This window comes from Lathyrus oleraceus, chromosome 3 (assembly GCF_024323335.1).
Source record: "Lathyrus oleraceus cultivar Zhongwan6 chromosome 3, CAAS_Psat_ZW6_1.0, whole genome shotgun sequence".
NCBI classification, from domain to species: domain Eukaryota; kingdom Viridiplantae; phylum Streptophyta; class Magnoliopsida; order Fabales; family Fabaceae; genus Lathyrus; species Lathyrus oleraceus.
The window spans coordinates 474,076,530-474,100,500 of record NC_066581.1 but is presented as its reverse complement, the minus strand read 5'-3'; the positions used below and the strand labels follow the sequence as shown (position 1 = coordinate 474,100,500).

The following is a 23,971-nucleotide window of genomic DNA, read 5'->3' as shown; positions in this document are numbered from 1 at the left end:
AAGGGTGTCACACAATTATTTCACACCATTCAACATAATATTTAGTCATGCTCATTATTTAACTCAAAACATAAAGTATTGCACAATACGCAGCGGATAGAGATCAAATCGATCATTCGAAACATGTAACACAATACAGGTAAAATGGTTCACAACCAACAACAAAACATTTAAGACATCCCGTCCCGATGTTACATCTATCAGAGCATGACCCACTAAGGAGACTACACTAGACTCCAAGCACTAGCTTCTACTCAATCACTGCTCGTTACCTGAAAAATAGTTGTAAGGGTGAGTTCCTCAATCAATATAATATGTATTATACAACAGCATGTAATGTTAAGTAATTAACACATTAATTCACCCTAACCAGACTACACGCTCAGCAACGGCAGTATCCATTCAAACATCATATTCAACAGTAACATATAACGTATGTATAACCTCAACCATACTCAACATCAACAACACAACACACAACACACATATAATACTGGAATACATCCATTCATATTATATGCCATACATTCATTATGCAATGAGACCCTATGCATGCGGTACCGACTATTCTTGAACATATAGTTCAAGCTCACCGTCCAAATCCAGGCACGGCTACCAAGTCCAACTAGTCCCACTCATTTGAGACCTAGTGACTCACTCACTAATTCCTCACCACGGGAATTAGCTACCACCCCTCAAGGGCCATGCTATGCACGCTAATCACCTAGCATGCAGACATCAACAACAATCCACAATGATTTACTCACTAATTCCTCACAATGGGAATTAGCTACCACCATAAGGCCACAATATGCATGCTGAATCACCTAGCAATGCAACATTATCAACAATAATTCACAATGGACACATGCTCACACTCTAAGCCATAATCAGTCCATTATACATAATACATACATTCATAGCATTATGCATACAATCATACATCATCAGCATATTATCACAAAATCATATTATGTCATGCCAATTAATAATCACAGTATTAGCACACTCTACTAATACCTACACTGCTCAAGACCCAACAAAACAACAACAACATTACCACGATATCACATCTGGGAGTTTAAAACGCGAAATCTGTCCTTCAAACTGATATGGCGAACGCCATTAGGCTAATGGCGAACGCCATTAACGTTACACGCTCTCATTCTGGAAAAACTGTCTGTCAAACTGATATGGCGAACGCCATTAGGCTAATGGCGAACGCCGTTAGCGTTAAACGCTCTTATTCTGGAAAAAAAACCCAAATGGCGAACGCCGAAGGCGTAATGGCGAATGTCATTTGGCTGTTATGTGCATAGATGCTAAATTTCTACGAATTCCTTTTCAATTATCGTCGAATTTCATTCATCCACTGGTTGTTATGTGCACAGATGTTAAATTTCTTCGAATTCCTTTCAATTATCATCCAATTTCATTCATCCACTATTTCACAAATTCATCATACATCAATCTAATCAGAGATAAAGCAATGGTTATCACTACCCAGTACATATTATCATATAATACCCTTTAACCGATGATAAACCCCCCTTACCTGAATAATCCGGCGAATCTCAAGCTTCAAGCCCTTCTCTTCTCCAACCTTCTTCCTCTTGCTCTGCCTTTGCCCTTTTCCTCTTTCACGATCGTTTTCTCTGTTTTTCACGTAAAAACCTTTTTACCCCAAAATGGGACTTTTTCCTTAATTCCAACTTATATATATTTCCCATAAATAATTATCCCAATAATTATTATTCCAAAATTCCAATTATTCAATTAAATTAATAAAAAAAAATATTAATTTAAATTAAATAATTATCTTATTTTAATTGGGGTGTTACACATTGCCTCCTAAGGAGGGCTTCAGACAGGTGCCTGTCCACATAACAGGACAGGTCTTCCAGACTACATGAAGTCAGAGAAGTTATACCTCAGTGGTTAAGCAACCAAGCAAAGCAAAAGCAAGTTCAAAAGAACTCAAAGCAACTTAGGTACCTGTGAAAAATCTAAACCAATCAGTTCAACTGTACAGACAAACAATCAACAAGCAATAACAAACAGACAGACAATGTTCACACTGTGCAAGCCACAAGGCAAACTCAAATGAGTTAACATCAACCTACAAAACACACAAGTGTTAGTAATCAAGAGCAAACATCAATGCTCAAATGAGGAAGCATCACCAACTATGGAATTGGATATTTAAACCTGAAATCAAAGCCCACATGTAAGCCACAAACCACTAGGTCAAAGCCTAGGGTCAAAGATGAATCAAAAATCCAAAACAGAACATGAAATTTAACATGAATCATCTTCAATCAATCAAGAACAAATCTCAAAAAGTCCCACATCCAAATCATTAACCAAATTCATTTCATGAACACAACATGGCAAGGTATGCAAATGGTGATCACATTGAGACATCAGAAGAAACAAATGCACATTAAATCAAAAATGACTCAAAAAATCTTGGCAAAATTCATGAGTAAACAGGACATAAAACATGATCATCGCACAAAAAATTAGAGGCATTGGACATCATTAGGCATGGCAATCACATAGCATAAAACAGACAACCAAATGTGTGACACAAATTGTCACACCAAGTTAGCATGAGCATAAAACAGAGATGGATCATGGTAAAAATCTCAAACCAAAGTCAAAACATCAGTCAACATGTCTAGAAATCACACACAAAATTTCAGAAGCATTGGATAAGAAACAAGCATTTTATGATCAAATGAATAAGGCAATAGCACAAATGGACATATGTTCAATCTCCCTAGGGCAAATCAATTTTCTAATCAGGCACAACTTGCAATTCAATAATCATAAAAAAGTAGACATCATGAGGAACACAATGCAAAAAATTGGAGATTATTTGATGCATTTTTCATTTTTAAATGATTTTTTGAAGTTTGGGATATAAATGAAATCAAAACATGAAGCAAGCATGAAAATGTGAAGGAAATAGTGAGAAAATGCAAGGCGCTTGGAAAGAGTCCCCAGCCAGGTTCAAACCGAGGGACAATTTGAAACTACCTAGCGCACCAACATCAAAATGCCAGCGTTTTGAAATTCAAACCCTAATACGCGCGCTGCATGGATTCGTAGCTAAATCCAAAATGAACATGTGAAATTGGTAGCAAAATCCTAGCTAAACCGTGGCCAAAACTGGAAATGAAGAACACCATGCAAGCACGATGAAGATCATGAAGATCTTCATCTGGAAATTCCAGATCCAACAAAAATGTTCCAGAAACTAACAAAACCTATATCAATCAACTCGCCATGCCTCATACATTAAGAATCCAACAATAATTCATGCAAAAACAACAAGATAAGCACGGATCAAAGAGAATCAAAATCAACATCAAAACTTGAAATGCATGTATCTTGCTCAAAACAGCACCAAATCACTCCAAATTTTCATCAGCATTATCACCAATCAATGAACTACACAATAGGCATAATGAATTTGAGAATTAAAGAGGTCGAAAAACTAACCTCTTGATGAACATAATTGGATTCACGTGCTTCCAAGCCTTGCCACGCTTCAGATCTTCTCCTATGATGCTTGTGAGATGAATGATGATGAAATGGAAGCTCAATGATGCACAAAACCAGCTCAATCTTCAACTGCCATGGATGCTTCAAGCTTCTACTCTAGCTCAATATGCCACAATTTCTTCTAAATCCACATCCAATTCTACTCAACAACACTTCAGGATGATGAATGGATCAATGCAAAGTGTTCTTGCTTGAAGAATTTTGGAAAAAAAATGAGAGAAAAAATTTGGAGATTTTTCTTGAATCTAGATCTGAAATGTGTTAATGATCCAAAACAGTTAGGGTTAAGTACTTATACTCAATGCTAATCATGTTTAGGAACTGTTTAGGCCAAATGCAAATGCGGTTAATCCATTTTGTGGTGTAAGTGCAAAAATGAAATTTTCACTCCATGCACCCCCATGCACGTGAACAGTGCACATTCTTGGCCCAAAATGCCTTAAAATGAGTCCATGCACATATTAGAATTGGTTTGGTATGCATATGTTCCACAAAAATGATTTTATGCAATTTCCTTCCAAAAATTTCATGAATGAACCAATGATCATGCAATGAGATTTCATGTCAAGTAATGGTATGCTTGGAAAGTACATATTACAAGGATCAAAGTGCAAAAAGAACCACTCAATTTGGAGTTTTGGTTTGAAAGTTATGTCCATTTGAAGTTTTGAACACACTTTGCCATGATTGGACCATATCTCCTCAACCATACATGAGAAATCCATGATCTTGGACTTTTTTGAAATGGGAGAGAAAGATATTCAACTTTCATGTTGGACAAAATTTCATTTGAATCTTTCTTGATGATGTAATCTTGAGTTGAAGTTGGTCCAAAACCTTTCCATTTTTGGAAAGTTCAAATTACAGGTCACTTGCTATTTTTAGAAAGTCTTGACCTGACTTCAAATTCTTCAATGTTGATGTTTGAAATGTCAAATGAGACTTGTTTGAACATGAATGAAGCCTCTCTAACCACTTCCCACCTCCAAATCCACAGTTGACTGTGCAGTTGACTTCTGTTGACTTTTGTGGGCCTCAGATGATTTGCACATGGACTGATGAATTCTGAGCCTTTAACACTTGGCCAAACCACTTCAAAATGATCCTTGGGTCATATGAACTCATTGTACCAACCCTAGGGCTTTGATCTCATGGAGAATGCTCTTGTTGCTTTGCACAGTAGAATCTCCTAACCAGTCTTGCCTGATGAGATGTGATGGACTATGCAAATGAAATGCAATGTTAATGACCTAAAATGAAAATGTATATACAAATGGGAGGTGCAAATTTAAGGTGCTACACCATACCTCTTGCTGGATGACGCTTCCTCCTTAGATAACTGTCCCTCTCGGACACCTTCTTCTAGCCTTATCCCTATATTTACCATTTCGGTAAAATCACTGGGGGCACTGGCAATCATTCGCTCATAATAAAATGAGCTCAGGATCTTCAGAAAAATCTTGGTCATCTCCTTTTCCTCTAAAGGAGGGGTAATCTGAGCAGTGAGTTCTCTCCACCTCTGAGCATAATACTTAAATGTCTCTTTGTCTTTCTGAGACAATGACCTCAACTGATCTCTATCAGAAGCCATATCAATGTTATATTTATACTGTTTCACAAACGCTTCGCCTAGATCGTTGAACATGCGGATGCTCGCACTATCCAACCCCATGTACCACCTCAGAGCGGCACCAGCCAAGTTGTCTTGAAAATAATGGATTAACAACTGATCATTATCCGTTTGAGTAGACATCTTACGAGCATACATCACCAAATGACTGAGTGGACATGTGTGAAGCTAGCGGAAATATACCCGAACATATCGAATGCTCGAACATACAACAGAGTCGTCATCAAACTTCATTTATCCCCAAAGGGAAGGGAAAACATCGATAAAACCCGGGGAAAGAGATATATTGGGTAAGGAAGTCGGTTATGCAAGGGGAAGGTATTTGCACCCCAAACATCCATGGCACTCCATGGGAACTGTTTTGATTGGTCTCGCTCGAATAGGTGTGATATCTAAAGATTACTCGTGAAAGAATAAGGGGAAAGGAAAGGAAATAGATAGAGTTCTCGTTGAGGATTAGGGCCCTCATGCCTACGTATCCTCATAGTGCAATGAGGAATTCAAAGATTCGTAATTCAAGGAACTAGAGGCAAGTGGTGGAAATAAATGTGATAAAAGGTACGATTTGAGCCAAAGAATAATGTGATTTGAGCTCCAAAAGAGATTGAAAACGTGAACCCAAGAGTGAACAGGTATGAACCGACAAGTGAGGGCGTAGAGCACTTATATTACTATCCTAGAACAACCGAAAAGAGAGGAATTGGGTGTTTGGGGTAAGGGCCAAACAACTCTTGGTTCACAAAGAGGTACAAGATGGAGCACAAAGGTATAATGTATTTGGCTCAAAGAATAAGTATATCACGTGGAGTAAATGTAGGTAGAATACGAGTGTATCAAGGGATTAACGGAATGAAGTGACCGAAGTCACATAATAGAAGAACTTGGTAACAAGTGACTGAATAAGTATTGTTTGAAATCGAAAAGTGAAAGTGTATTGGAATCCATAAGAGAAGTGAGATTTCTACCATAGAGGGAAACTACGTTAATCGATACGTGGACTAGCAGGCCGCCACTGTAGGGTTTTGGCTAAAAAAGGAAAAATTAAATGTTTGGGATGAGAGCCAAACAACTCTAGGCATAAAATGCAGACTATTCGTTAGGCATCCTAAAAGGGTGTATATGGAATTCCAAAGAAGGTATATTTCGATGTCAAAAAGACGGATATGCCACTGGGTGAGCGATTTATGATCGCAGGTAGGTAATGAATAGTGAAAGATATAAATGGTGCCCTAAGGCGAAAGGAGAAATGATTAGGAGTATGCTCGCCAAGGATTCACATCCTCGTGCCTACGTATTCTCATTGTGAAATGAGAAAATCAGAGCAATCGTAGTTCGGAACTATGAGCATAGAGAGAGAGATATTTGTCTAAGCAATAAGGACTCATAAGACAAATACTAAGTCAAGGGATAACTGCAATGCAAGGAGTAGTGTATCACTTGCTGGGGAATTGGCGATTCGAGATCAACTCAGGATAGTATCTTGGATCCAAGAGAAGGATAGACTCTTAATCAAAAAGCAAAGTGGCATGTTACCCGAAAAAGAATGAATTAAATGTTTGGGATAAGAGCCAAACAACTCTAGATTGAAGAGATGGATTGTCATCAGGACGTCTTAAAAGGATAAACAAGGAGTCCAAGGAGAATTATGATTGATCTTAAAAAGATGGTATTAGTTGAGTGAATGGAGAGTGATCTATGGATTAGAGAAGGTAGATTGATAAATAAGATAGCTCACGAAGAAACTGGGTTCTCTTGCCTATGTACCCTTATAGTGCAATAAGAAATTGATTGGAGGCATGAAGAAATGGATGATTAAGATTGAATTGATTAGAACGGAATGACGAGTGAAGTGATAAGAGACTTGACAGTCGATTGATAGGAATCACACTAAAGTCTAGAATAAGGGCGAACACTTTGAATATTTGGGGCATACGCCCCATACGCAAAGTCGCTCTAGAAAAGGGTAGGAGAGACTCCCTCTCATCATTCCTAATTACTTAAGACTCGAAGCGCATGATGATTCTCTTGACTGACAAGTTATTGGTGAAGAACCTTTGTCATTGATCCTTGTGTTGATGTTGAACTTGTATGAAGAAGACTTGGTAGTTTAATCGATTCGTATTGTACTAAAGTCTATGAATAAGGGCGAACGCTTTGAATATTTGGGGCATACGCCCCATACGCAAAGTCTCTCTAGACAAGGATAGGAGAGACTCCCTCTCATCATTCCTTATTACTTAAGGCTCGTTTCGTATAATTTGAATCATATTTACCAAGTGTTGACCTTTGATTTGTCTTGTATAATTCGCTGCTTGGTGCCACTGAGGATGTCTTGCTTGAAGATCTTGAGTTGAGGCCTTGAGCTCCACAGCTTGGAAAAAAAGTCTTATTAAGTGACCAAGGGTCTTTTGGTCACTCAATTTAGACTGTGGGATTATACAAGTTCAAAGGATTTAATTAATCAAAATTGCTTTTGATCAATTTAATCATGGGTTTTATTTTGTTTTTAGGGAACTATGTGTGGATCTTATTGAAGTTAGTAATCGTTAGGAACTATCCTAAGGGATCATGCTTTGATTTATTAAAATTGATTGAAAATTCTAAGTTAGAAGTCCTAAGGGAGCATGTACAAATTCTAACACAAAAATACCAAAAATAAGCCCATAAGGGCAAAATGGTCATTTGCAAAATATATCCAAATATCACAAAAAATAAATTCTAGCCTAGACCTAAAGTTGAGTAAATCCTAATGTTGAAAAGGGTATGATTCCAAATTTAATCAAAGGCTAATAAGAATTTAATCTCATGCCTAATTAAAATCCTAATTAAACTCTAATGGAAATTCTAAAATGTGAATTAATCCTAATTAAAATTCTAATATGCTAATTAAATCCTAAAATCAAGATTTATTAACCTAATTGTCAATTATTCATCTAATTATCCTAATTGAAATATAAAACAAAATGAAAATAAAAAGAAACAAGATAATGGAAAATGGGGTGCAATTGTGAAATGGGGTGTGAATTGGAATTCAGACTAATGGGATGCCAAATGAGCCCATTACTGGTTTTTTTGTTCAGCCAAAGAAACTCCAAAGTCGGGGGTGCACACAGTAAAATAGGAAATGGGCCTCTGAGCCCAAAACGTCTCAACATTCATTCCAGCCAGGGGGTGTATGCTGAATCCGCATGGTGAAGCAGCAAAATAATCAGTGGGCCTAAGAAAGCCCAAGATCCACTCTCCTTTTGTAAACGCTGGGGGTTCGTGTGGAACAATGGTGTATGGAAAGTAAATCAGTGGGCCGAAATATGCTTAGCCCAACTACATCTCCACTCTGTTTTTCTAATGGATTTGAATTGGTTAGTCGCGCGCTCATTCTCCCTCCCTCAATCTTACCGTTCATTGGCCATGAGCCACCGTGCCGGAGGCTGTCACCGGAAACGGTGGCCGCTAAAACCTAAATCTAACCACCAATTTATGCACAAAAATGCGCTGATGATGAAAATGGGGTGGTTTTGGCAATTGATTCCCGGATTAGCCAAATCGAAGGGAATTTGGGAAGAACCCGAAGTCTCTAAGTTCAAATTAAATGGAAACGGGGATCAGTTAACCTCCTACACCATAAGGCTTCTACTCCTCATGCCAAATACTACCAACTGGTGAACACAAAGCAAGCAAACACAAGTGAACAAAAATTACATACAGGAGAAGACGATCAGAATAATTCGCCGGTGAGTTCTTGATCTTGCCTTACACGTTTCTGCTTCCTCTTTCTTCTTCTTCTTCCTCTTCTATTGAACTTGATAATATGAGCAATGAAATGGAGATGAAATGGTTAATCTCAATCAAGATTGAAGCTTCAATGGCTTTTTTTAAGAGAGATAGAGCTTTAGTGAAGGTGAGGGAGTAGGTTGCAGAGTGTGAGTTTCAAGCAAAAGTGTTCAAGGTCCTGAAATGATGATGATGGATCTTTTTAAATAGAGAAGAGGTTTGGAGATTTGGTAGGCTTGGAATTAGGTTAGGAATTAGTTGGCATTAGCTTGGAGTTAGTTAGCATTGGCTCGCTGAGTTAGTAGTTAACTCAGTTAGTTAAGCTTGACTCAGTTAGTTAGGATTGATTAATGAGTGAGTGAATTGAAATTAGACTGGATATTACAAGTTAGGATTAGTTTTTAATACTGAGTGGTGACCTACTATTTAATTGGATCAGGCGCAGGTGACTTGCAACTGTAGGTTAATGAATGAAAGTTCAAGTATGATGTTTTGACATGTTGGGTTTTTGTGAGCCAAACTCTGTTATGGATTCCGTTGTGGATTATGGCTTGTGGAGGTTTACACTGCTATCTCTTTGGAACCCATCGCTATGCTTTTATTACATGAACTGTTATGGTGTATTGGTGATGGCCAAAGGTTTTTGTGAATAGGCTTGGCGTTTGGTCCTGTCTGCAGGTATTTTAGCAGGACGTTGACAACATTTCAGCATGCTCACTTGGCTCAAGGTTGGTTATCCAGGTGGTTTTAGGGTGTTAGCATTGCCATCTCTTATGTAGGCATGACTATGTGTAGCATGATTGACATTGTTATGGCTCAAATGGGATGTAATCACATGACTTGCATTAACTATTGACTGCTCTTGTTGCAGACTGTAGGTCTATTACTTGGAGGTAAGCATGGATGGCTACTGATGTTGGTTGTGTTAGGTTAGTTGATTGGGAGTTGATCTCATGATGCTTGTTATAAACCCTGGATCATGTTGTACTGAAGGTTGCACTGGTTGTAATGTTTAGCCTTGGCATGTTACATTGGGCAAGATGAATGGTCAACTATTGCTAATGGATTTTGATATGCATTGACCAAGTTAGATATGTGACATCTAGGTTTTCTACTGGTCTTGTTGTACAGGCTTGATAGGCATCATGCAGGTGTTTATGTTTGATGTTTTGGGGACTAGTTCAGGGTCATGATGCCACTGACTTGTAATTGGCTTCACTGCAGGATTATTGTTCATTGTTGCTCACCTGCTTGTTGCCTTAATGAATCTGTTTTTGAAGCATCCATGTAGGATTATACAGGGTCTGCTACTTGCTAGGTATGATGTTGCAGGAACATGGCAGGTATTATTCATATATCTGTGACTGTGCTCATTCTGCATTAGGCCTCAATGGTTGTTTTGCAGGTTTACTCATGTTGTGCCTTGCTAGGTGTGGAGGGTTCTGAAGCATCCAAAGGAACATTTGTCTTTGGTTTAAACAATGCCTTAGCCTTTAGCTTGTGGTATTCTGATTTTGTTTAATGGCTTTTTCTAGCAGGTTGGTAGACTCACAACTATCTACCAGTCTGGTTATGTCTCAGGGCTTATGCTGTGGCATTCATTTTGGAACACAAGCCCTTGGATACTCTGTCTTTCTTACATGCCAGTTGCAGTGGACTTACAACTTATAATGCATTTGTCTGCTTTGGTGCCATGGCTAAACCAGGGTGGATCTTCTGTTGCTCAAGGCTTATGCTGGCTCATTGTTCATGCATTGGTTCTGCAGCTGGTGCTTGAGGGTGGCAAGTGTGAGGATCATGGTGGTTTGGTTTTGTAAGGCCATTGTGCAATGATTCCTTAGCTGCAACTAATACATTGTAGGTTGGTTTGTGATGCATTGTGAATTGGTGGTTTTGACATGTCATGACTGAGTTTGTGGTCATGTTGGTCTGTTTCTGCAGGATCCAAGCTGCAGTCTTCATTCACTAGTCCACAACAAGCGTTTCCATGGTTTTGTGTAGTACATGGTATTGGATTTATGGTGTTGGTAACAGGTCACAGCTTGTTCATGTATTCAACCTTGGTCCGTTTTTTCACTTTATCTTGGTCCTAAGCCCTGTTGGATTAACCATGCTTTTGGCCTAATGCAGGTTGGCTCTCCTGCAGACAAACTATTGGTTGTGCTGGTTTTGGTTTACATTGTATGCATAGCTAATTCAAATCATGTCTTGGAATGCTTCATGGATGAAAAAGGATGTACTTTCATAGCAAGTTTTGGTTTGGCCATTGATAACACTTGTGGTTTTAATTCAAGGAATGTTGGAAAAATTTCAAGGCTTTACTTTTATGTTGGTTGGGACTTTGTTTGTGCAAGTTGGGTATTGCAGCAGTTGGTGCAACAAGGCAAATGTAGTAGGATGGAAGTGGATTGACAACGCAAGAAACTCCAAAGTTTAAGGCATGACCAAGTTGGCATTAAAGTGAAGAAACCAAATCCACATGGTAAAATCAAGGTCAACATGGACATGAAGCATGGAATGAGGATTAGGGTCAGTCATTTGGTGATTAGGGATGACCACGGACCTAGGGTTGACTTTGGTCAAGGTTGACCAAAAAGTCAACTGTTGACCAAAGTCAACAATTTGCAAAAATTCATTTTTTGTGGTTTTCTTGTAAAATGGACAATGGATTGATGATTAGGGTGAAAGTTTAGGGTTCTTGGATTTGGGGTTGACTTTGGTCAAAGTTGACCAAAAAGTCAAATGTTGACCAAAGTCAACAAATTGGTCAAAATGTCAAACTTTGTATTTTCTTGTGTAGAATCATATATAATGGTTTAAAATGACATGGAATGGATTGATATGGTTTGAAAAGTGATTGAAATTGGTTTTACAATTGATTTATTTATGACTTGGATGTTTGACTTTTGAAAAGAAAATAACTTGACTGATAATGTTTACGAACAAAGCCATGAAATGAGACCATAAGGTTAGGGTTTTGATATAGTATCCATGAAACAATGGCATGATCAGTAGTGGCTTGAAATACAAGAAGTTTGGTTGTTCAGATGACCAGGACCAGAGATATATCCACAACCATATGAATATAACCATTGACTTTGGACCAAGGCCAATGCTCCAAGAAAGGTTAGGCCAAGCAAATTGACAAAGGGTGACGATTGAGGGGTCATGAATGTACAATAAAGCCACAAAGTTCATCTGATTCACCATCTTCTGATTAGGGCTTTGGAGACCAAGATAAGGCCTGGGGAAGCTCCATGAAATCATGCCTTGAGGAATTAGGGATTTGAAGGCCCTAGATTGTCTGGTCACACCTTTGTTGAAATCAAACCTTCACCACCATCATTAGGGTTTCACATCCCCCATGTTGATGATATGGTTAGACCATGCCTTTGGGCTTTGATATCCATACAAACCCTAGCTTTACAAGCCCAAGTTTCTTCTGAGTCCATGAGGAATGATGCATGTGGATGAATTATGAATGCATACAAGTGATCTCTGGTCATATGGTTGGATGGAAGGCTAGGAAAAAGGGAGGGCAAATTTAGGGGTACAACAACTACCCATATTTAATCTTTTTGAACCTGAATACAAGAATTGCGGGAGCTTTTCAGGTATTCAAGGTGGAAGATGATTAAATACTTACGTGCCCGAAATTTTCCTGAACAGGTGGTCGAAGTTCTATCACCGGTGTGGGGAAGATGCTTCATGTAGTGCATGATGTATGCTTATTTTTTATGATGCATGTTTTGTTTCTTATTTGTCATATGTAGGGATGAGTCTTTATTGTGATGGGAACTTCGACTCATCATCGAGAATTAGAACATGATTGTCGAGAAGTTTGATGGGTGTCAATACTGCCATTACGGAATTCCCTTCCTGTTAAGGAACGCTGAAAGGCTGGAACCCCCACAGTGTCCCAGCTGATTGAATGTCACATGTATCCAAGTAACACCCCTATTGAGTCACCGATCACCTATCAGGTTTATCGGGTTTCAATCGTAATGCAAAGTGTTTATCTTTAGTGTAGCTTTTTATTATTCCCCGAAATTTTAAAGCATTATGTGAGTAAGGCAAGCCAATTATTTTGCATACAAAACATAGAATTACATGTTTGATGGAATAACTGAATTTTATTGATATAGAATTTGTACAGATGGTGAGTACAAGGATGTAGACACCCTTAATGAGGATGTTGTAAAAATTAAGAAAAAATAATTGAAATGGCAATGGGAAACATTTTTGTATATTTTTCTCCATTGATTACAACATTGGCCTTAGTCTACCATATAATCTGAATCCCAAGACCTTGCTTCGGATGACGGTAATTGGATCGGTCCTTGACCCTCTAATATCTAGCTTGTAGCGTATGGGCTCAAGGATCATAGTCAATGCCTTTATCCCTAACTTTTGCCTGGATCTTTCAATTCTTTTTGTCCAACGGGATGCTCCTTTTTGCCTAAGCCGCCCTTTCGGGTTTTCGGCTTAGCGAGATTCATATGTGTTCCCTAACTTTTGCATGGACAAATCGTTTTTTGGTCCATCGGGATAGCCATTTTTGCCTAGATTCACCTTGCGGAGGTTAATCTAGTGGGCTTTCATCATTTCTTTTTAGGCATAATATTTTTTGACTATGTCTACATTCACTGGCGAAGGCAAATCTTCCCCATCCATTGTTGTGAGGATTAGAGACCCACCTGAGAAGGCCTTTTTGACGACGAAAGGTCCCTCATAGTTGGGAGTCCATTTGCCTCGCAGGTCTGAGTGAATGGCAGAATACCTCTTGAGCACGAGGTCTCCAACGTGGTACGCACGAGGAAGAACCTTCTTGTCAAAAGCTTGTTTGAGATGTCTTTGGTATATCTGACCATGATAGACAACCGTCAAACGCTTCTCTTCAATCAGATTCAGTTGGTCATACCAAGATTGAACCCATTCAGCTTCATCCAGATCAGCTTCCATGATGACCCTGAGTGAAGGAATCTCGACTTCGATCGGTAGGATAACCTCCATTCCATAAACCAGGGAGTATGGGGTTGACCCAGTGGATATGCGGACTGATGTTCTTAACCATGTAGAGCGAAGGGTAACATCTTATGCCAATCCTTGTATGTCTTGACCATCTTTTGGACGATTCTTTTAATATTCTTGTTAGCTGCTTCTACAGCGTCGTTCATCTTGGGACGGTATGGTGAAGAGTTGTAGTGCTCGTTCTTAAATTCTTCGCACAACTCCCTCATCATAGTGTTGTTGAGGTTACTGGCGTTGTCAGTGATGATCTTGCTAAGTATCCCATAATGAAAAATTATCTCTCTCTTGATAAACCGGGTAACCACTTGTCGAGTGACATTAGCATATGAAGCAGCTTCGACCCATTTCGTGAAGTAATCAATAGCGACTAGGATCAATCGATGTCCACTGGAAGCTTTAGGCTTTATCATATCGATGCCCCACATAGAGAAGGGCCATGGGGAAGTTAGGACATTCAACGGAGTCGGTGGCACGAAGATCTTATCACCATATATCTGGCACTTATGGACCGTTTCACAAAATTGTAGCAATCAGCCTCCATTATCGTCCAATAATAACCAGCCTGGAGGATCTTCTTGGCCATAGAAGGACCCTTCACATGTACACCCTTGTAGCCCTCGTGTATGGACTTTATGATTGTACTAGCCTCGTGTCTATCCACGCATCTGAGCAGTACAGAATCATAATTCCTCTTGTATAGTACATCACCATTTAGGAAGAATTTGGAAGAGAGTCTTCTCAGAGCTTTCTTATCGATAATGGATATACCCTCGGGATATTGTTGTTTCTCAAGAAATGTTTTGATGTCATAGAACCAAGGCTTATCGTCAGGATCGGCCTCAATTGCTAGACAATGTGTTGGCTCATCTAAGTGGTCAATCTGGATGGATGGTGCTTCATTCTTCCATTTGACTTTGAACATAGATGCCAGCATGGCTAGAGCATCTGCTAACTGATTTTCTTCCCTAGAAATATGGTGAAAGGAGATTTCATCAAAATAGGGTGTCAGTTTTCTGATATGCTCTTTATAGGGTATCAACTTGCTATCTCGAGTCTCCCAATCGCCTTTCACCTGACTAATTACCGGAGCTGAATCACCGAATACCTCAAGAATCTTGATTCTCAAATCGATTGCCTCCTCTAAACCGTAAATACATGCTTCATATTCTGCCATGTTGTTGGTGCGGTGAAAACACAATCTAGCGGTAAAGGGAAGGTGGAAACTAGTTGGAGAAGTTATAAGAACACCTATACCATGACCTCGAGCATTGGAAGCACCGTCGAACACGAGCATCCATCGCAATCCTGGTTTGGGGCCTTCCTCAGGGCTTACCTCGAAGCCTGGCATAGTGAAGTCTCTGATAAACATGATGTCTTCATCTGGAAAGTCAAACCTCAACGGTTGGTACCCTTCGACGGGAAGGTGGGAGAGATAGTCAGACAAAATGCTCCCTTTTATTGCTTTCTGGGTCACATACTGTATATCATACTCGGTTAACAACATTCCCCACCGGGAGATTCTACCAGTAACAGCAGGCTTTTCGAATATATACTTTATTGGATCCATCTTGGATATCAATAAAGTAGTGTGGAAAATCATATATTGTCTCAGGCGTCGAGCAACCCAAGTCAAAGCACAACAAGTCTTCTCTAAAAGCGAGTATCGGGTCTCACATTCAGTGAATTTCTTGCTGAGGTAGTAGATATCATGTTCTTTATTGCCTCTGTCGTCGTGTTGACCCAAAATGCAACCCATGGATTCATCAAGTACTGTGAGGTACATAATGAGTGGCCTACCAGCAACCGGTGGTATCAAGATTGGTGGTTCTTGCAAGTACTTTTTTATTTTATCAAATGCCGCTTGGCAATCATTGTTCCATACAATCGATTGGTTATTTCTCAACAATTTGAATATCGGTTTGCAGGTAGCCGTCAAGTGAGATATGAATCTAGAGATGTAATTAAGTCGCCCAAGGAAGCCTCAAACTTCTTTTTCTGTTCGGGGAGCTGGCATATCTTGGATGGCTCGAACTTTGCCGGGATCAACCTCGATACCCTTCTGACTGACTATGAAACCCAAAAGTTTACCTGATCGGACCCCAAAAGTACATTTAGCCGGATTCAGACGCAGTTTAAACTTTTGGAGTCTGACAAACAACTTTCTCAGATTTACCAGGTGATCTTCCTCAGTCCTAGATTTGGCAATCATGTCGTCCACGTAAACCTCGATCTCTTCATGAATCATGTCGTGAAAGAGTGTTACCATGGCACGCTGATATGTTGCCCCTGCGTTCTTCAAGCCGAATGGCATGACTTTGTAGCAGTAAGTTCCCCAAGGCATGATAAAAGTTGTCTTCTCCATGTCGTCTGGTGACATCTTTATCTGATTATACTCGGAGAACTTATCCATGAAAGAAAAGACGGAGAAGTGAGTTGTGTTGTCAACCAAAACATCAATATGAGGCAAAGGGAAGTCATCCTTTGGGCTCGCTCTATTGAGATCTCGATAGTCTACACACATTTTAACTTTACCATCCTTCTTCGGAACTGGAACGATATTAGCAACCCACTACGGATACTCAAAAATGGCTAAGAAGCCAGCATCTAGCCGCTTCTTAACCTCTCCCTTGATCTTCAGTGCCATATCGGGTCTGGTCCTTTTGAGCTTCTGCTTGACCGGAGGACATTCAGGCTTGAGTGGTAAGTGATGTTCAACAATGTTGGTGTCTAACCCTAGCATATCTTGATACAACCAAGCGAAGACGTCAACATATTCACGCAACAATTTTACCAACTCGGAGTGTACATGCTCGGCAAGGGATGCCCAAACTTTTACCTCTTTTTTGTCAGTTTCAGAACCCAAGTTAATGACATCCACTGGTTCTTTGTATGGCTTAATCTCTTTCTCTTCGTGCTCAAGGAGTCGTGCTAGTTCAGCTGGTAATTCGCAATCTTCCTCACTATCGCCTTCAGCTTGGTTGATTGGAAGTCCAGATTCATAGTTGATTTTATCTGTGTCGTAATCAATGGTTTTATTTGCTCTGCATATGATGAGCTTATTTTAGTATTTTTTTTAAAACAAGTGGGAAAAGAAGAAACAAATAGAAATCTTTTGTCATTTCGTTGTTTTTAGTGAAAAAGGAAAATAACTGAAAGAAAGCGAACAAAAGTTTTGTATGCAAAAAGTACTTTCTATTTATTCACATAATACTTTTAAACATGGCGGCCCTTACAAGCTATCCTCTCGTCTCAGACGAGGACGAGGGATGGAGAAAACAAAATGCATTACATTTTTTCCGAGTACACCATAGGGATCACGATGGCTGTCCAGTTGGGAAGCTTGAATCCTGGAGGACATCTGCGAACAAATCTGGGTGCCCCTGGCTTATTGCCACTGGACTCTCCAATGACTGCCACGGTATGCTCACTTTGATAGTCGGCGCTGCTGAACTTGACCGGGTTGAATTGCTTTTTCTTCGGGTTCACCTTGCGTGTTGTCGGGTGATAACCGATACCATACTTGTCACGCTTTTCTGCCACATTGACAATCTCACCCCAACCGGGAAGCGGGCCTTTTCCAATGTCTTCTTGGCACTCTTTGCTGAGGATATGATGATAGCAGATGATTGATTGTTGTTGGTTGTGGCGGAACTGACATCTTCAAACTATAGACAGTGGAGCGGAACCTCGACGATCCCCGCATCTGTTTCAACATATCTGAAGGAGGAGAGTTCACTGACCAACAAATCTTCTTCCCCACATGCAATTACCAGTTTGTCGTCTATCAAGTATTTCAGTTTCTGGTGTAATCTAGAAGTGACTGCCCCAGCGGCATCAATCCATGGTCTACCCAACAGACAACTGTAGGCTGGGTTAATGTCTATGACTTGGAATGTGATGTCGAATTGGTGGGGTCCAACATAGATAGGAAAATCGACCTCCCCAATTACCTGCCTTCGGGAACCATCGAAAGCTCTAACGATCAATGCACTGGTCCTCATTTCGGGCCCCTTAAATTGTAATCGGCTTAACGTAGACTTTGGAAGTATGTTAAGCGAAAATCCAATATCAACGAGGACTCGGGATAAGAGAGAGTCAGTACATGTGACCGAAATATGTAGTTCCTTGTTGCGGGCCTTTCCCTCAGGAGGTAACTCTACTTCATTAAATCCCAGATACCTAGTGGTAGTGATATTGACAACCACGTCGTCAAATTGATCGACTGTGATATCTTGCATCATGTGAGCGGTATTTAGAACTTTCAGCAATGCTTTGTGATAAGCCTCAGAACTCAATAGCAAAGATAAAATTGATATTTTGGAGGGCGTTTGGTTCAACTGGTCAATAATCTTGAAGTCACTCTTCTTGATCAGCTTGAGGAATTTCTGACTTTCCTCAAAGGTGATACTCTTCTTGTGATCTTCAGACTGTTCTTTCTCAACCATCGGCTCTTTATCCTTGGATGTTTCGGCCTCGGCAGCTTTATTATTGTCAAAAACCTTCGTCAACACCAGAGCAGTTGTCACGATCGGAGTGGCCGGTACAGTCGTCCCTGCCTATGGAGTCGGAGCAGGGATGACCTTCTCCTTAGGCGGGATAATTGTGGGTGTTGGAGACACCCTAGGAGTGTATTTAGGAGCAAATACACGGCCTCTTTGACTCATGCCTCCCGTTCCAGCAATGTTGACAATTTCTATGTCAGGAATGCAGATTTCTTTTCCTCCCAAATACGCGGTGGTCTCATAATTCTAAGGCACTGCCTTAGTATTCTGATACGGGAACGGAGTTGGAACACGGAAATGAATCGACTGAATCCTCCTGGGGGGAGCTTCAACTTTCTTTTTCCTGTATACTATTGTTATTGGTTCGATTACTTCCACCTCTTCTGCTACTTGAGATTTGGAGAAATGTATTAACCCTTGATCCATCAGCCCTTGCACACACCCTTTTAACTGCTCACAATTATCTGGATCAATCTCGCATATTGTGCAATCCTCATGTACCCCTTCTAGAAACCCAAATTGTTCAAGCCTTTGCAATACAATGGACATCGGAGTCTTTACTTCTTCAACCCTCAGTATAACTTCGGTACTTTCCTCTTCAATCACGGCGTGGACTACCGCACCGCTATGATTTGGCAAAGGATTTGTATTCACGTTCGGTTTTTCTTCGGAAAATGACAGAATCTCTTGGTCAATTAACTCTTGGATCCTCTTTTTGAGGGTCCAAAATTCTTCTGTGGAATGTCCTATATACCTTTCATGGTAAGCGCATGTGGCATTAGGATTATGACTGCTATTGAAAGGAGGAGAAGCTGTCGGTAATTCCCTCGGTACAATAGCTCCCACATGGATCAGATACGGTACTAACTCTACATATGGCACCAGGATCTTATCAAACTAGGGACGATTACCAAAGTTGCCTCTATTATTCTGACCTCAGTTTTGCCCTTTGTTATCGCTATTATATTGTTGGTTTGGATTTTTCTGAGTAGGTGTTGGTTGTTGATTGCCTTTCTGCGGTTGATACTAGAAAGGTGGTTGCTGGTATTGAGTTGCGGCGACATACGAATACGGGTAATATGGCATAGGGGCTGTCGGAAATTGATATCGGGGGTGAGCCCTCGCCGTTACAGCGTTCGCTTCCCCCTCCTTCTTTTTAGCGAAGCCCCCATGCGGTCTCTTGTTAGTTGTCTGCTGTGCGGTCGTGTCTGTGATTTTCCCTGATTTCAGCCCACTGTCAACACGTTCCCCAATGGTTACCATGTAAGAAAAATTTGTCGATGAACTGCCAATCATCTTTTCAAAATACAACCCTTGTAGTGTACCCATGAAGATGTCCACCAATTCATTGTGAGATAATGATGGCCGAACCCTAGACGCCATTTTGCACCAATATTGAGCATATTCCTTGAAGGTTTCATTAGATCTTTGCGACTGATTCTGTAATTGAAGCCTTGTCGGAGCCATTTCAAGGTTGTACTTATATTGTTTCAAGAATGCCTCTGAGAGGTCCCTCCACAACCGGATCTTTGAACGCTCCAGACTCATGTACCAATCCAAGGAGGCCCCAACCAGGCTATCTTGGAAGCAATGGATCAAGAGGTTATCATTATCAATGTGTGAGGCCATTTTCCTATATTACATGGTGAGGTGACTGCGGGGACAGCTGAGGCCTTTGTATTTGGGAAGGTCATGCACCTTGAATTTTTGAGGTAGCACCACGTTCGGGACCAAGCAGAGGTCCCGAGCATCTATGCCGAAGGAAGAGAAACCCTTAATGGCCCTTATCATGTCGTCCAAGAGCTGGTAATCTGCAGGTCTGACCGAATCAACAATGTAAGGAACGTCCTGATTGGCCGGTCGAGAAGCTTCTAGAGTGATCGGTGCAGGCGTGTTTGGGGTGAACCACATCTGAGGCGGGTAGGAGAAACCCGGTGGCACAGTCTAAGCAGCATGAGCAGGCTGAAGATATTGCATTCCAGGATGAGCATTGGGGGCCTGAGGTGCCCCTGTCTGCACGTACTAGGATGCAGGGTATGCCAACATGGGCATGGAGGTTGGCCCAAGGTAACCAAAGGGAAAAGCTGGGACCTGACCGGTGCTCGCAGCTTGAGCAGTCTGGTGGGAAAGCTAGAAGTGGATGTGCGGGCTTCAGTAGTCCTCTTCATCATGGGGGAGGTCGTCAGGAGCCTGACCTAGGTTGTTATCTGGATCAGCAGCATCGATCGGAATAGTTTGGAGAGTTGGGAGAGCCCACGGGAAACCAACATTTCCAGCAGCAGTAGTGACAGCAAGAGTCGGGTGAGGGAAGAAAGCTCCCCCACTAGAAAGACTGGCAGCTAAGTGTGGGGGCATTCCCTCTGGGTAGGCATCAACAAGCCTAGCAGAGTCCATGGGGATAGTCTGACGGCTCCCAGGGTTGGGCACAACAGTTTCCGTCGGGGCGTCGATGGTAGTTCCAGCAGTAGCATCAGGAATGGTCACCCCAACAACATAGGTGACGTTGGCAGCAGCAGAGGCAAGGTTCCTCTGATATTGGAGAATTTCAAGAATAGTCTCCATGTTCCCCCTAAACAGGTTCATCTCACCTTGCACCTGGGCGAGGGATTCGCGAACAGCAACATTGTCAGCTTCGTATTCGGCCATGATTCTTAACTTGTTGGAGTGTGTGTAGTACTGATGACGATTCGTCGTTGTTGCTGCGGAAAAACGGCAAGTGTAAGCATTTTGTTTTCTGGCGGCTTGATGCTATGAATGTAATAAATGCATGTTGACAGGTGAAAAAATATTATTTCTAGGGTGCCAATGTGCCAGTGTGCATACATAGTCATACAACAAGTAGGGATAAGATAACAGAAGCATTTCAACAAAATCTCTTTTATTTATTTGAAAGACAAACAGTATAAATTATTACAACTCGAGGTCATTTTGATGCACTAGCATGGATATCAGACTTGATCCTTTCCATGACAACCCTACATACAGAAACGAAATGGAAAACAGCCCTCGGGGTGTCGTGAGGAAACATGTTAGCATAGGCTCTCTTCAACAACCCAGGAAGGTCCTCGAGTGACTGGCTAGCAAATTCGGCCAAGCGGGCATGTTTGTCGGTCCAATACTGAGCATCCTTGATGAGGTTGTGTAGCAAGGAAAGACTCGGTCCGCTCAGGATATCCTGCAAAAATTCTTCTTTCTGGTCCAGGAGAACTTGCAAGTGACGGCTCTGAATCTCCCATTGGGTAGCTTACTCTTGCAGCTGGTTCCTTTCTTCCAAGTTCCAATAGGCCTGGCGATTCAAAGATCGTGTCTCTTCAAACCTTTTGCCGATGTCACTCTGGAGTTGTGCGAGGGTTACTTCCAGCTTCTTGGCGTGGGTTTTCTCGTCCTTCAACTCCTTCTGAGATTTCTCTAATAGGTCTTGTAGAGTTTTGATTTGGCCTTGGTAGTCAATCTCTCGCTTGCAGGCTCGATATTGGGCTTCGGCTAACTCTTTCTTCTTGTTTGCAATGGTTTCAAAAGACCCTTTTAGAGCATCTTCCACTTTTCTCCTTTTGTTTTGCTCAATCTGGATATCAGTATCTACTTTGTTGAACCTTTCCCTTTTCTGACTGACACTGGCCTTCAGGGTGTTATTTTCTGAGGTGACTTTTATTAGGCTGGAACGGAGACCGACATTCTCTTTTTCCAACTTCTTGATAACTTCTTTAAGGCGATCCACTTCATAAGTGACGGCGGCAGGTGGCTTGGGAGTTTTTATACACATGGAAGGTTACTACGGGTATGGCAGTTTGATCATCTTGGCCTTTGACTTCACCCAATCAGCATAGGAAGTAGTCACGATACATAGTTGTTTGCCTAGCTCTTTCTTTCCCACTCGCTGTATTTTGCCCCATGCTCTGCTCACTTTCTTCATCAGCTCTGGACTCTCAACCCCTTCAGCTAACAACAGTTCTTCCAACAGACGATCTTCGGGATTCTCTTTGAGCGGATATCCCAACTGACGTAATGAGAGAACGGGATTATAGTTTATCAAACCCCCTTTTGTACTGACGAGAGGAACATTTGGTAACTCCCCACATCAAAATATTAACTTTACTCGAGACTAAACCAGACGACGTCCTTAGCATCTAATGACATCAACCTTAGTGACCATTTCAGATCACCCATATTATCAACGAACGACCCTTTCTTCAGGAGGTGGGACACAATCCATTTCTGAAGCAGAGGAATACATCAATTGATGGTTCCCCCTTTCTTCATATTTCTCCAATGGAAGGAGAAGAATACATCTGCTAGTAAGGTGGGAACCGGGTTCTGGGAGATGAATATGGTGATGGCAGTCTTGTCAACGAAGCCTTCAACATTCGGGAATAACACCAATCCATAGATGAGTAATGCAAAGCTGGCGTAAATTCGTCCCAACTTCCACTGTCAGCAAACATAGTGGCGTTCTCGAATAGAAATTTGGACGGCAGGCCCTGCGTGTTACCCTTTATTCGGAGAGTGGATTCGACTAGATCCTTCTTCATGTAAAAGGCTTGAGCTATATCTGCGGAATCTAGGAAGTCCTCCTCAATCATGTAGGGAGCTTGGTTTTTGACTGGAAACTGTAGTAGATGGGCGAACTCCTCTAATGTGGGAGCTAGGAGAAAGTCCCAGAACGTGAAGCAGTGTAGAGTGGGGTCATAAAACCGTGCGAACATGAACATCAACCCTGAATCCTCCTTAGTAGACAAAACCCCCAATAGGTTGCCATAGGCTTGCTTGAAGGCTACTCGGTAATCTTCAGTAAGGCACTCGCTGAGCTTTCTCAATTCATCGACCTTGGAGTCTCTCAATTTATACTGATAGGTTTTTCTTCGATCGGTCTTATCCATGGCTGCACTAGCAATAGCAACTGGCACGGTAGGCCCCTGAAAAATGAAAATGTAACATGTAATGGTTAATGTAATGATATAATGATGTTATGCGATGCAATGATGGCAGGGTATCATATAGTCAGAATTTTGGCATGCTCTGGATAAACTGCATAATCTGTTAGTTGCAGGTTCAAAGGTTCGACGTATACATAAGAACATGAGTATGAAAAGTCTTGGTTTCCTGCAAGAGAGACCCATATCCCCTCACATGTGTGTACTATCCTAAAAGGGTGGTCCTAAAAGGTCCCTAGAGTCAACGACAAATTTGAGATGCCATTGTCTGGGATGAATGACTTGTCGAACAATGATGCTCCCAAAAGGATCTACTCTAGGTGTGACGTCTCATGTCAACCATAATCGCGAAATAACTCTATCGAGGTCCAACACGACTCTAGTCACGTTACTATCCTGTGTGTGTACTCAATCTCGGGTATAGAGCTTCTCTCTTGTGTATCACCAACCCAACCCAAACAACAACACATACAGATATCCAGGATTCCAGAATGCAATAATAAAGTAAATAGCAAATAATATAAAGTGAGTAAGGA

The 23,971-nt window shown here is 41.1% G+C and overlaps 1 protein-coding gene across 1 annotated transcript; it reads right to left on the bottom strand.

Annotated features, from left to right (window-relative positions):
• Positions 1-14,456: 14,456 nt before the first annotated feature.
• LOC127131708 (uncharacterized) lies at positions 14,457-15,569 on the bottom strand. The gene is made up of 2 exons (XM_051060625.1): positions 14,679-15,569; positions 14,457-14,594 (listed from the first exon to the last, which is right to left on the bottom strand). The coding sequence occupies exons 1-2, from the start codon at positions 15,567-15,569 to the stop codon at positions 14,457-14,459; spliced, it is 1,029 nt and encodes a 342-aa protein (XP_050916582.1).
• Between the last annotated feature and the right edge of the window lie 8,402 nt (positions 15,570-23,971).